This window comes from Protopterus annectens, chromosome 1.part0 (assembly GCF_019279795.1).
Source record: "Protopterus annectens isolate FY-2018-M chromosome 1.part0, PAN1.0, whole genome shotgun sequence".
NCBI classification, from domain to species: domain Eukaryota; kingdom Metazoa; phylum Chordata; order Ceratodontiformes; family Protopteridae; genus Protopterus; species Protopterus annectens.
This window is the reverse complement of record NC_056725.1, coordinates 848,073,660-848,087,958: the sequence shown is the minus strand read 5'-3', so window position 1 is coordinate 848,087,958 and position 14,299 is coordinate 848,073,660. Positions and strand designations below refer to the sequence as shown.

The following is a 14,299-nucleotide window of genomic DNA, read 5'->3' as shown; positions in this document are numbered from 1 at the left end:
AGATGGACTTCTTTTGTTTCCAAGGGTGGTTACTGGTGAAATGGAGGAAAGCATTGCAATAAGTATTCTTCCTAAAGATCTTAGAGAGGAAGCAGTTGTTTTGAACATCTTTGACAAGTTTAACATCTAAATACTCAATCTCACTAGTTGAAAAGTGGTGAGTAAATGTCAAAAAGGTACATGATTCATTCATGTGCTTCATTAGGTTATTAGCAGTGTCCAAGTTCCCCTCGATAAAGACGAATACATCGTCTAAAAATCGAGTGTAAAATTTGGAAGTCTCTTTGAATAATGGATGTTCAAACAAAAAGGTCTTTTCCCAGTAAGCAACCACAAGGTTCGCCACACTACCTCCACATGGCGAACCCATGGCTATACCCCTTTTCTGCAAGTAATGTTGATTATTAAAGATGAAAAAGTTAGATGACAGAATAATATCGAGGAGAGTGGTGACCACCTCAATCTCCTCTTTTGGTGCCTCCAAGTCTACCAACATAAGTTCCACCCATTCCACAGCTTCAAGGTGTGGTATGGAAGTGTATAAATCCACCACATCGATGGTTAAGAAGTTGTAGGAAGGGCTGAACAGAATGTTGTTGATAGACTTTAAGAAGAACCACGAATCTTTACAAATCTGAGGGAGTGTTTTAAGATATTTACTTAAGATGTGGTCAACCACCTTAGCACATGGGTGAGTGATACAACATCTCCCATCCACTAGAGCCCGCATGGGTGGGTCCTCTAGGTTTTTATGAATTTTGGGGATCCCAAACATGGTTGGAACTTTAGGGAAGGAGATGTTGATGAAGTTAAATGTATCAGTGTCGATCTTCCCTTCAATGAACAGATCTCTAAAATAACCCTTAATTCTGTTATACTGACATGTTGTCTCATTCACAGAAGAACTTTCATAAGCTGGAGAATCAAGAATTTTAAGCATTTTTGAAATATAATCATTCTTATCCAGGATGACCAAACCCCCACCCTTATCTGGTTTGATCACTCTAATAGGTAAGTTACACAGATTTTTCAAACAGGATCTCTGTTCCGGTGTAATATTACTGTTAGAATCAAACCATCCAATATTCTTGAATAAATGTCTGAAATCGAGTTCACAAGCATACTCAAAGGTTTGCAAAGTAGGATGGAGAGGGGGGTTGAAAACACTTAACAATTTGAAAGGAGGTTTTTGATTATTTACATCACCATTAAACAATACTTTAAGGTTTAAACCTCGTACAAAACATTTAAGGTCCATGAGAAGTTTAGGTAAACTCATCCTCTGGTCAGGGACAAACGATAGCCGAGCGTAAAAGTTCAATCAGATCTTGTTCGATGTTAATATCAGAAAAGTTATAAACAAAAAAGTCACCTTTAATGTTAGTCAAAATTACAGGTTTCTGAAGTAAAGGGGCAACTTCAGGAATAAAGTTAGCCTCAATTAAACTTTGTTCGGGTTTTTCTGCCGTTGAAAGTTCTTCCGCCCTAAAAAAGGTTTTGTCTGACTTTTATAATTAGGGCGGTATCCTTGGTTGTTATAAAGAGTTTTGATTCTATTACTTCTCCTTGGTTGGTAAGAAGATGGACCCTCGTCTCCATCATCAAATTCGTATTCATTTTCATCCAAGATGTTTAATGGGGGTATTCCATCACTATTGTTAAGGTCTTTATTGTGATTTTCAACCTGGTTTTTAGGTCCAGTAATATTTTTGGGCCCATTAAGGTTTTTAACCAAGTTAGGGTAAGCAATCTCTTTAACATAAGCTTGTCGATCTCTCACAAGTTTTTTATTTTTGTTGGTTTTCAATTTAGCAAGTAAACCATCGATACTTTCAAAGATCCGATGGTAATCATATTTGTACCGAAGGAAGTTGACATCAGTTTTAATCAGTTCATTGAGGGTGTTGGTTTCTGTTAATAAGGCATCAATTTGTTTTCCATAATGTTTTACCATAACCTCTAACAATTCCAGCCCTTGTTTATTAAAAAGGTTGGAAAGTTCACCCATAAACAGCGGGTCAAAAAATAAACTAGTAGGGGCAAAAGAGCTCCTTAAACCTTTAGGTACCAATTTTTCCTTTAAACACTGTTTAAAATATGAAACTTCTAATTGAAGTTTCTTTATCTTTAGCATTTTTGTGTCCAAAAGTTTTAAGTTAGCAGCAATATTGCTTTCAATGTTACCTGTAGTGTCCGATCCAGTAGTCGGCGAGTTCATAGAAGGTGGTGAGCCAAACTCAAAGGCTTCAATATTCTTCACCCATTCCCCAAAAATGGGCTCGCCAATAAACTCCAGACGGCCATTCAAAGCATAAGCGCTAATGTTCCCACCATTCGCTGCGATATTGTCAGTGCTCAGAGCATTTCCAGAAGCACCATGTGGATTATTAACATGTTCCTGCCTCAATAGGTGAGGCAGCCCAGTGTCAGCAGACATTCCATCGATGTTTGAGGTCTCAGTAACATTAGACAAACGTGGTGCCTGTCCTGGTTGTAGTGAGATAGACGAGCCACTCTCCGGTCTCGTATTGCTGCTACTCGGTTGCCCAAGGGTAGCATTCAGTGTAATAGGCGCTCGGTTGGACTCCAAACTGTCCAACCGTGAATTTAGGAGATCCAAACGCTGTGTCAATGTTAACAGCAAAATCTCAAAGTTGTTTGAGTCACGTAAAGGTGGAACATCAAATTGCGTAGTGTTCCCAGACTCAAAAAGCACAGGAGTTTTCGGACTAGCCATGCTCCAAAACAAACAAACTAATGGCAGCCAACAAAAACGAAACAGTGGTAGAACAAGCAAAGCAGGCAAATCCAAATACTCAGGAACAAAAAGTCAGTTCGTGAACGTATTTTAATAAAGCTTCTTCAGACAAAGATAAAATCACTTTTAAACGAACACTATCATGATGTCATATCCTTAGCAACAATCAGGTTAAAAACAATAAGTTTACATTTTTCAAAAGTGAATTAATTTACTTTGACCGTTACTCAATCTCACTTAAAAAAGGAATGAATAAGAAGGACATTTCCACCAAGATGGTGCCTTATAAAATCCTAATACCACATCAAAGGCATACATCTAAATACAAACCAGGCAAAAATTCAAAATAAAACATACATTTTTACTTTTAGGTGCCTAAAAGGTTTAAAAAGTTAAAACAAGTAAGGTAACTAAGCCTTTAACATCATGAAGGTTTATCTAATATACCCCAAATGTATGTTCTAAACAATTTCTATGTATGAAACTGAATATCATGTACTCAAACAAGTTACATATACAGACATAAAACATAAAGGGTTGAAGAATTAAAGTTGTCCCTAAACAACCTTATACAAAAGGTTCCTAAACAGAAACTTTTTGTTTGTCTAGGTGCCAAACATAATAAGGTTTACTTTAGGTCTAGCACCCAATACTAATTTCTTACCTTTTAGGCACCTAAAAGTAAAAATGTATGTTTTATTTTGAATTTTGATGCCTAGTTTTATGTTCATGCAGGCTTTGGCACAGGAATCTTTTTCTTGTTGAATACTGCCCACATTCTTAGACTATCTATCCTCAGTCTTGCTGATGTTAACAACTGCTGTAAAAAAAATCAAACATTCACACAAGGTGGTGGAACTTTCTTCCGCAGCCTTTATTATAGAGAAGACGAATAATTTACCACATTTTTGTATAGTAATTTACTTGTGGATGTATTATTTCTCTGTAACTGCAGAAATTTTATAGGCATCTTAAGCACAGTACATAAAACTACTATGTCAAGGATTGTGGTTTTGATGAAGTGGTAGTATGCTACAATTTAGCAAATTAAGGGTTAGCAAGCAGTGCAACATTAGTGGGGAAATGTAATGCATGAGGACATTTTTGCCTCAGTTTAAAAAATACTTTAACAGTATAAATGTAAGAACTGAAGTTATATACACCTATTTTGTACGGTAATATAAGCTGTTAAACACCTCTGAGCAAAAACAGCAAACACATTTCTCCAACATTAAGGTTTAACAGGCAAACACATTTGTCCAACATTTAGGATAAAAAAAGCACCTGCCTTAGTACTGCAGACACTAGTGAATAGCAGAACCACCCGTTATGAAAGTGTTCCTTAACAGCTCATAGATTACAGTGATAGCTTTGACACCTCAGGAAGATTGTGGGAGAGGACTACAAATTGATATCCTCATAAAAGCCTTCAGTTTAACTACTTTCTTTGGCCAGAGCTGTACAAGTATTTTGAATAGCTTAAAAGAAGCACTGAGAAGAACACATGAGGCTCATTCAGGGAAAAAAATGCAAGCACTCCAGTAACATAAAGTGTGTTTAAGATGCCTATGACTCACGCTACTGCCATTATATACCAGTATGATAGGAAAACATCACTTCCTAATGTCTAGCATGATTCATACAAAGGAGACTTTAAATGAGTTTTGGCATGGAGACACAAAAACATTAAAACAAGATCACTTTAATATGGCAGGCCCCATAATTCCAGTTGTGGAGAAATGCATATTTTGATGCATTAAAATAGCTCACTTTTTCTGAGTTCCAAAATGGTGTCAGACTGTTCAGAATAATCAAATTGACGTTATTGTTTCTGGACATTCTCTTTGTATGCTTCTACTTCCTTAACTCTGAATCACTGTTTTGGAGGCCGTGGTGTGCTTTTTTTCTGTCTGGTCAATTGTTGGACTTTCAGGATTTCATACATATTTAATCAGCTCCAATCAGACTACAAATGAAGATGTAAGTGACCTTTTTGTTATTATCATATTAGTTGCAATAGTAGTGGTAGCTTTTACACAAAAGTACATAATTCATTTTCTTTAAGAGGCAATTAAAATGAGAATGATATTCTGAGGATGTACAGTCACATTGTATAATAATGGTATTAAGGTCAGGTTGGTACAACTGAATAAAACTAGTAATATTGTAAACTCATTTTAATATTTATATGAGGCTAGAGTCCCAAGAGGTCTTGAACTCCAGCAAGGCTGTAACCAACACAAGGTCAGCAGCCCCATTTAAATTATGTTCTCACTGTTGTTGACTTAAGAAGCTGCTTGTAATGGAATGCATTAACACACAATTAAGTGAAAGAATGGGTCCATGGTTAAATAGTACAGGCACCTTCAGGGTACTCCATTGACATGTAAAAGAAGATGCTGCTAGTGGGCCCTTGTCTGCTTCTGGAATTCAAAGTCTGGGAAAAACATGTCTGCTGTTATTAGAATTCTGGTGAATTCAGTCCATATGTACTATCTGCATTGTCTGCTGTTTAAGTAACCGAATGTATTTACTTGAGCCTGTAATCTTACCTGAATTTGCATATAGGTTTTTTACAAATTTTTGTTTTGCATACGGAGCCAACCAGACTGTTCAATAATGAATCATTATGGCCACACAACATATTCACAAACTCCATAAATTCTTCCTTGTGTTATCAGTTGTCACCATAAAACTGGGCTACCAGACAAGTTAATGATAACCATGTTTAACACTATGCAGGGTAACCGCTAAGCAGATATTGCCATTTTATGGTAAATATAATCCTTTACATGCAGACAATAATTATATACTGGTGATCTTTTAGTAATCATCTGGTCATCAGCATTGCTTTAAACTGTAGATTTATTCTGTTTTACATGATGTTGTTATGTTCATAGGTGTGTTCTAGGTTAATGACCCTGGAGCCTTTACAAGCCTAGCCCATAGGATTATCATGGCATTGAGCCACCCGACCTTAGTTCCCAGTGCCTCTGTCGAGTAGAGCCACTGGAGTGATCCCTGGGGAGAATTTGCTATTTCCCATCCACTCATTAAGATTTCACTTGAAGAGAGCCAGTGAGGTGCTCTGTTTGACATGTATGGGAAGTCTGTTCCATAGCATGGGCAGTCTCTGGGTTACAAACCTGTCCCTCCAGCACGTTCTGTTGATTGTGGTAATGAGGTTGAGGTCTCTGGAGCATGTGGTGTGGAAGGATTGGGATTTCTTTAGATGTAGCATTTCTAACAGAGCTGGGTCAGACATGGCTTTGTAAGTCAAGCAGAGATCGCCTCTAAGCAGGCGATATGAGACAGAGAATACTTGGAGTTTTTAAGTCTGTCCATATAGGACAAATGTTTAGGGCCTAGGATCCTCTTTGTGAGGTACTTTTTGGCCTCTCCAGTTGTTGCAGATGTTTAGTGAGGTACACCCCAAATGGGGCATTGTACTCGATGACTGACCTAATGAGGAAAGAATAGAGGGAGACAATGTCCTCTTTCTTCCTGGATACAAAAGCATTGGTAATAAGATGTGCCACATAGAAGGACTTTCTGACCACAGTGGCAATGTGGTGGTCAAAAGAGAGGCTGATGTCAACCTGTGTTCCTAGATCTCTCATAACGCCTTCTGTGTTCAGTGGACTACCATTGATGTGGTAATTCATGGGAACCGGGTTTTTCCCAAAGGGGATGATGACACATTTTTTTGCATTGAGCTTAAGGCCATGGTTCTGACACCAGTCATTGGTCTCAGTGAGACCTTTCTGTAGGCTGTCAACATCACTTGGGGAGTTAATAATAGCTCCCAACTTGCAATCATCTGTGAACTTTGTCAGCCAGAGTCCCTTCGTGTTGGCCTGGACTTCAGAGAAGTAGATACCAAAACAGGAGAGGACCTAGGACCGAACCCTATGGGACACCACATGTGTCTGGTCGGCTGTCTGACTTGGAGTCAGCTACTTTCACACTGTGCGTTCTATCTGTGAGCCAGTTTGCAACCCACCCAGTGATATAGGGGTTGATGCCTAGCTTAGTGAGTTTTTCTATGATTCCTGAGTGGGGAATGGTATCAAAGGCCTAGTCCAGATCAAGGTAGGCTGTATGAACCACCTTGCCTTCATCCACAGCTCTGGTGACTGACTCAAAGAAGTTGACCAAGTTGAGCAGGCATGATCTACCCTTCAAAAAACCAAACTGTGTGGGATCCAGAGTTTGGAGATTCCCTATATCCTTGTTTAACAGGTCCATGATGATGCATTCCATAGCTTTGCATATCAGACTTGTCAGGCTAATTGGGCGATAGTTCCCAGGGTCTGTAGTCACTCCTTTGTGAAGAGGGATGACTGTAGCAGTGCGCCATTCGGTAGGGACAAAGCCTGAGGTGAGGCTGTGATTCAACAGGGCACACAGGTGAGGTGACAGTTCACTCTGTAGTTCATGTAGAACACAGCCAGGGATATTGTCAGGTCCCATAGAAGCTGTATTCTTGGCCTTGGACAGTGCTGTTTTAACCTGTGCAGCAATAATACGGGGTGCCTGGCCATGTACTGGTATTGTGATTGGTCCTTTGGGGGGGGGGTAATATTGGCACTGAATCTGTCGGCCAGTATATTGCCAATATCTGTTGACTCGGTATAAGAGGTACCATTGTGCAGTAGCTCAGAGCAAATCTGGGATTGGCGTGGAGATTCTTTACATAACTATAGAAGGCCTTGTGGTTGTCTTTACTATCTGCTGCAATTCTTTTTTCATAGCTAGCTTTAGAGGATTTGATGAGGGATCTCAACTTTTTTTGAGGCTGATAAGGGTGTTTATCCAGTCTTGGGACTTCACCTTATTCCACATCAGTTTCCTCCTGTTGTAGAGTTTGTTTATGGCAGGGGACCACCAGATTGGCTTCATTTTTTTTGGAGGAGAGTGTCTTGGTTCTATTGGGTATGACGAGATCCATGCATTTGTTTACGTGTTCGTATGATTCGGCGGTCATGCAACTATTCTCCATTTGCATGGGTGCCATGAAGTTATCCTTCTCTGCTTTTAGGAGCCCAAAGTTAGCTTTGGAGAAGTTTTTCATGGTGGTTACCTTTGCGGGGGGGGGGGGGGGGTGGAACACTACTGCCTTTGGAGCTTCTGTCCAAGTTCTGTGGCCAAAAGGTGTGGAATGAGTTATAGCCTGGTAGTGCAGGGGTGCTTTCTGCTGCCGTGAATCAGGTCTCTGTTACAGCACAAATGTCTATATTCTCCATTTTAAGGAGTGCTTCGAGCGAGTGCATTTTGACATTTAAACTTCTAGCGTTGAGCAGCATGGCCCTCAGATTGCATTTGTTTGTAGCTGTTATGGTGGTAATTTGGTCTTTGGAACACTGCCTAAAAAAGGCACTATAGGGGTGGCAAGAGCCTTGGCCAGTATCCGGAAGCCCAGGGATGACAGATGCAGGCCATCTCTGGCAAAGCATCAAGGTCTGTCAATAATGTCATGTAGAGTTCTTTCAGTATTATCTTTCCTCTAGCTATGCAGCAGCTGTTGTAGCATTTGATATTTGCACTTTCTAAGGACCATTTGCTGTTGTCTGACTTATGGCCAGTTTCTTGTTAACCTCGGAGCTTGCATAAACCACTGCTTAAGTGGTTTATGAGCCCTTCCTGAAAACTGATTTTTGGCACTATGAGGTTAAGGAAAGTGTCATGTCTGCTAACTGATCCACAGCACATGCAGTCCTTGTCACTGACTGCTTCTTTACTGCTGATGACCCAAATGTATGTTGAATTCCTAAAGGAGACATTTCAAAACAGTATTACCATTTATTACACATAGAACATTGCTTTTTTTTTTTTAATTGTTTTCATCCTTTGAGGACTGCTAATCATAATCCCTGCTGAGAACATTACCCCATTCTTTCACCCATGATATGAGAGATGATCACAGGAGACGATCATGCAGGCAGTTATCAGGGGTTTTATGGTTTATGGCTCTAACCCTCCCATGTAAGCTGACATGCATGCTTCCAGATGTGAGGGCCAGTTATGCCTTCCTCTGTGAGCATGCACATTTTAGCTTATGTTTAATGAAGTTATGTTGTCACACACATGCAGCTTGTCAGTTGCAATCACAGGTCCCTCTTCCATACTCTTCATGCTGGGAGACCAGACATTGATTATTTCATTTTACCCTCCCTAATCAGCCCTTCTAGCATCCAGGTTGCTAGTTAGCCCTTGGTCGTTTGTGTTGTAGTCAGTGTCGGCCCTTTATTCTATCAAGCCAGTAGACGTAGAGTATTACTGTGATGGTTTTCCTATTAGAAACAGGTCTTACATTTAGATTTTAGTCAGTGAAAAGTAGCTGCATGACGAAAAGCCCTGTAATAAAGAAAACTAACCTTTGCAAACTGTATGTGAAGTTCTCTTTAAAAAATCTACCTACATTGTACATTACCACTTAAATTTAGGCTTATTTACAGTGACGCTTAAGGTGCCCAGTCTTGTGTATTAATGATCCCACTGACAACAATGGAGTATACCCAGCCCCTTGTTGTCTAATTCCTGAAAAAAATATTGTTTCATTTTGTTGACTGTATAAATCCTACAGATTCCATAGTGTTTTTTCAGTTTTGACTAGAAGTGGTGTTTACAAGGACTGTAGGAAATTTGAGCTGGATACAAACAAATTTTTCCTGTTTGCTTGTATGAAGACTCTGTATCAGATATTTGCTTGCAGCATCTACAAAGATGGAAGTTGAATCTTTATTTGTTTTGTTTTTTATGCATAAGCACCTTTCATAAAAAACAGGCAAACGTTCAGCTGAGACTTAATTATAATGTGTATATCACAAAACTATGCAGTGTTTTTCCCAAGTAAATATATTAATACCGATGCTGACAATTTATAGCAAACCTTGTTGGATTCGAGTTTACCCTTCTATACAACTGATATTTAAAGGAAATATAGAGTAAGGCCTCTTGATCACATAGCTGTTCTAGGGAAAGTAGTTGATTCTACTGGGCTGGTGCCAGGTAGGAATTGACTGCCTACATGTGTCTTTTAGTAACTGCTGAGAACAAGCACCAGCCCCTTACCCATATCTCTCAACTGTCCAGTTTTTCACAGAATGCCCAGATTTTTGCCTCATATTTTATAAAATTTGTGGTTTTCTGACAAATCACTGGGATGATCTGAGGATTGAAGTCACTAAATAATGGCATACATTTGAGTTTCAGACTTTAATCCTTCAGGAAAAATGTATTTTAACACAAATCCTGTTAGTCTAGTAATTTTCAAAGTTTATAAGAGGAATATTTTAAATTTGTCCCTATTTTTGGGCCTTTGTCCCTCCATTTTATCAGGCCTGTTGCATTAAGACGTTGAGAGGTATGCCCTTACCTGATAACCTTAGTGGTCTCTTTAGAGCAGATGCTCCTTTAAATAAACAAGACCTAAGCTGTGTAAGGCCCAGAAATCAAAAGATTGCCCTTACTGTCACAGGGAGCTATTGCAGATCACACAACACATCAGTAACATTTATATAACATGGAGGACCAGCCACTATCTTGAAAGCAGAATCTTCCACATGCCGCTATTGGGGCAAGGTCGCCAACCAAAAACCCAAGATAAGTGAATTACAGGAATTGAGATACAAAGACGCAAGAGCATGTATCAGTTTTCCAAAGGTGATACAAGGAACTTAATCTGGTAAAAATGTAGGTTAATAAGGTGGCCTGACATCATTCTACAACTGGCCCCTGAGTGTCTGTGCATTTTCAGGCTTCAAGCCACTTCCCTCACTGAAACAAACAGGTAGATTAAAGATGGGGCAGACATTATTCAGATTCCATGGACTGAGAAGTGTTTTTTGAAGAAAGAGTTTAGCCTTTGAGAAATGATGGAAAAATCCATCTCCTCATAGATGATTGCATTGTCTGGTACATCACTGGAGCAAGGGATTCCATGCAGCATTTAACTAACCTGGCATGTTCAGCCCACAGCAAGCAAGGAAAACATGCAGTTGAAATGATGTCCATGAGTTCCTCTTAGTTGTCATAATTGAACTTATCCCAGTAGAAGTCTGAATAGTTTGTAATCTTGACCATGTTATCAGCAAAGAAATGTGCGGCTGCCACACATCTTGAGGTGTTAACAAGCTTTTTGGACTATGATACACATTGGTTGGGCTGTACAGCCTATCAGCCATCAAAAAATACAATAAAAAAGAAAAGACAGCCGGAGAGTTTACCATGATGTAAAGCATTGCTATAAGTACTGGCAGTTCAACTGACCATCCACAAATATCGGGGGGAGGATTTCTTGGCCTTGTTTCCTACAGATGGCAATGATGGGGCCTGACCAGCAGTCATATCTGTGGCATGGACCCATACCCAGCAAGCAGTCTTAACAAAATCACTATCTAAAAATTGAGAGAAAGACTCAGTTGCTTTCACCTTGGTGGTGGAGGGAATGTGTCCCAAGATGTAAGCCCCACATTTTCCCCAGTTGTTTAGACAGAGCACTTCTCTTAACTGGCCTGACTTGGGAGTGGCCCCTTTGGGGTACTTGTCTGTAGCGTGGTGACTGCATTCCGAGCCTGTGTCTTAATTTCCCAAGACATCATTCACTTGCATTCTCAGTTAAGGAACTTAACTTCAGACAGTTGTTTGAGGACTGATGAGACCTGTCCACATAGGTGTGAGAATGTAGTCTTAGGGAACAAAGACTGATGGTAGCACTGGGTCCAGAGCAGACCTTTCAAGTCCTCATGTTACCTTAGACAGGCATGCCATTAACTGCCAGGTCCTTGCCACACAGCATACGGCACAATCCTGTCGCATGCTTGATCTTTCACTTGTAATTCATACATTATCTTGCCAATGCTTCAGTAGGTGAAATGGGAATTCATTTACCCTCAGCATCTGCAAGGAGCCTTAGGACCAGAGAAATTTTTCTTCAAGACAGAGAATTACATTGAGCCCCCTTCCTCTAGTTAATTTAATTTTGTTTACCAGGGTAGATCACAGATCATATGTGGTATTTTCCAGGCTCATAAAATAAGATTAAATGTTTAACTTAATTAACTTTTACAAGAAGGTTTAAAAATGAGTAGGATCAGGAGTTTACAATGCATAATGTAGGTGTTTTAGGTGAGGTAAATATGGTCCTGCCAAAAGAATAAACATAGTACATACAAGTATGGAGGGAAATTTTAGCAGTGAAGAGAATAGAAATTGAAGAATCGCAAGAGCTGCAGTAATCGAGCTAATAGCAGGCAAAGTGGGTATTAAACATCCATTAGAAAAGGGAATGGATAGGACTTTGCTCTCAAGATGACTTTCTTGGCATCCATCCATCTCAAGCACATAATAACTCAGTTAGCATCAGCGAATCACCCATAGTCCTGTATGTTTTTAAGGTGTGCAATATACAAGGACTTCCTTACAATAGGCAAGTGTTTGTCAAAAGTTAGGTCACTGTCTACATAAGTTCCCAAATCCTAACAACTGGGACAATTGTTAGGGACGTATTATCAGTGTGGTAGTTCTGTGGTGTCAGTGAATTCTCAGAGGATACAGTAATGCATTTTTTGGCATTTATCTTCAGTCCATGTTTTTGGCACCAGTTATTTATTTGAGACAAACCTTCTTACAGGATGGCTAATTCATCTGGGGGTTCAGACACCACTCCTGGCTTGCAGTCATCTGCAAACATAGTCAGCCAGAGGCCATTGGTATAGTTTTTTACTTCAAAAACGTGGATGCCAAACAGGAGAGGTCCCAGCACAAAACCCTGGGAGTTTCCACTGGTGACTGGTCTCTTTGTGGAGGTGACTTCCTCTATTTTGATTATCTGCCCCCTATCTGTGAGCAAATTGGCAATCCAGTGGGTGATATAGAGGTTTATTTCCAGTTTGTTTAGCTTTTTTCCTGTGCCTGAGTGGGGAATTGTCAAAAGCTTTGGGCAGGATGAGGTGTTTTTATGGTGTGTACCATTCTGCCTTCATCCTTTGCTTTGGTGAGCTTTCAAAAAACTCCACAGCAAACAGCAGGATCAGATTAGTGGTTGACCAGGTCCACAGAGATGTGTGTAATCCAAAGAACAAAAAGTCTGGACTGTGGAAACACTAGCTGTTTTATTTAAACAACACATAGCTTTTGGGTTTGCACCCTTGATAAATGTGAATCTAATAGGAAAAAAGTAACACTCCATTTTAAAAACTTCTGAATGACATCATGTGACACAGCCCCCAATAATAAATCTTTCACAATTAACTAATAATAGTTTTAAAAACACAGTATAAAAACATTGTTTTCATAAAAAAATCGAAATACTTTAATATATAAACAATAATATATTTCTATCATCTATCAACATTATATTAAATCTAGCTAAAACTACAATATATAATAATTTATTTCAAACACATTTGTTTCTTCCTCAAGACAGGCTTAAGGTTTACCGCAGCATTAATACCAGGCTCATGGTCTGCATGTAGATGCAATTATATTCACTAATTTCAAGCAAATTATTGATATCTCCACCTCTCATTCTTGTATTTTACATTTATTGTTCTGAAGTAAAATTCAAGTTCCAAACCTAATTCATCTATATGCTTAGGTAGGACATTAGTATTAATATTTCTCCATATTTCAGACCTGTGTTCAGTAATACAATCTTTTACTTTTTGAGTATATTTTCCCACATGAAATCCTGAGCATTTTACACGTGGCCAAATATACCACATTAATTTTGTTACATGTTGCAAAACAGTCATATCTTTTCTTTGTTCTTGGATGTATAAATATATTCTCTTTTAAGATATGTTTACAACAAACATAATTATAGCATGGGAATGTCCCATGCCTAGTTATTATTTCCTTCCTAGAGCTAAAATCCATGTCTTTATAGCAAAGCCATTTTAGAACAAAAAAGCAAAAAAAAGCAAAAAAACCAGGCTTATTACCAATAATTTGTTTTAATTCAGGGATTGTTTCCAAGATACCCAGATTCCTGTGTGTGTATATATATATATATATATATATATATATATATATATATATATATATATATATATATATATATATATATATATATTTTTTTTTTTTTCCTCTGTTGTATGTGGTAGTAAAGCATAGGGCAGCCAGTTTGTCTGTTCTGTTTCTGGGATTTGTGTGTACATCTTTATGCTTAAAAAACGGCCTAGCTAAATCTTCTCTATCATTTATAACTTCATACTTAAGTTTATTTAATAGCTGATCATCATAGCCTCTTTCTCTAAACTACTGCAGCATCTCATCCATTTGTTCACGACATTCTTCTTCCTCACTATTAAGTCTACTTACTCTTAGTAGTTGGCTTTTGATGATCCCCTTAAAAGTACTTGCATCATGCATACTATTCCTGTGCATGTACCTGTTAGCTTAAGCTTCCTTTCTGAATATATATATGTTAATAAAATCATCATTTTTTGTAACCTTATATCCAAAAAGCAGATCTCATCATAAGAAAAGCTTAATTTAAACTTCAGAAAGGTAGTTCTATTGTTCAAGTATTCGACA

General features: G+C 38.7%; 1 protein-coding gene across 2 annotated transcripts in view; it reads left to right on the top strand.

Moving 5' to 3' along the window:
• The window catches only part of ZDHHC14 (zinc finger DHHC-type palmitoyltransferase 14), a 1,825,619-nt gene that overhangs the window by 1,641,536 nt on the left and 169,784 nt on the right, over window positions 1-14,299 (top strand). For both annotated transcript variants that reach the window (XM_044063663.1, XM_044063664.1), the window contains exon 6: window positions 4,636-4,738. In XM_044063663.1, the coding sequence (XP_043919598.1) occupies window positions 4,636-4,738 (103 nt within the window). The remainder of the gene's footprint in view (window positions 1-4,635; window positions 4,739-14,299) is intronic.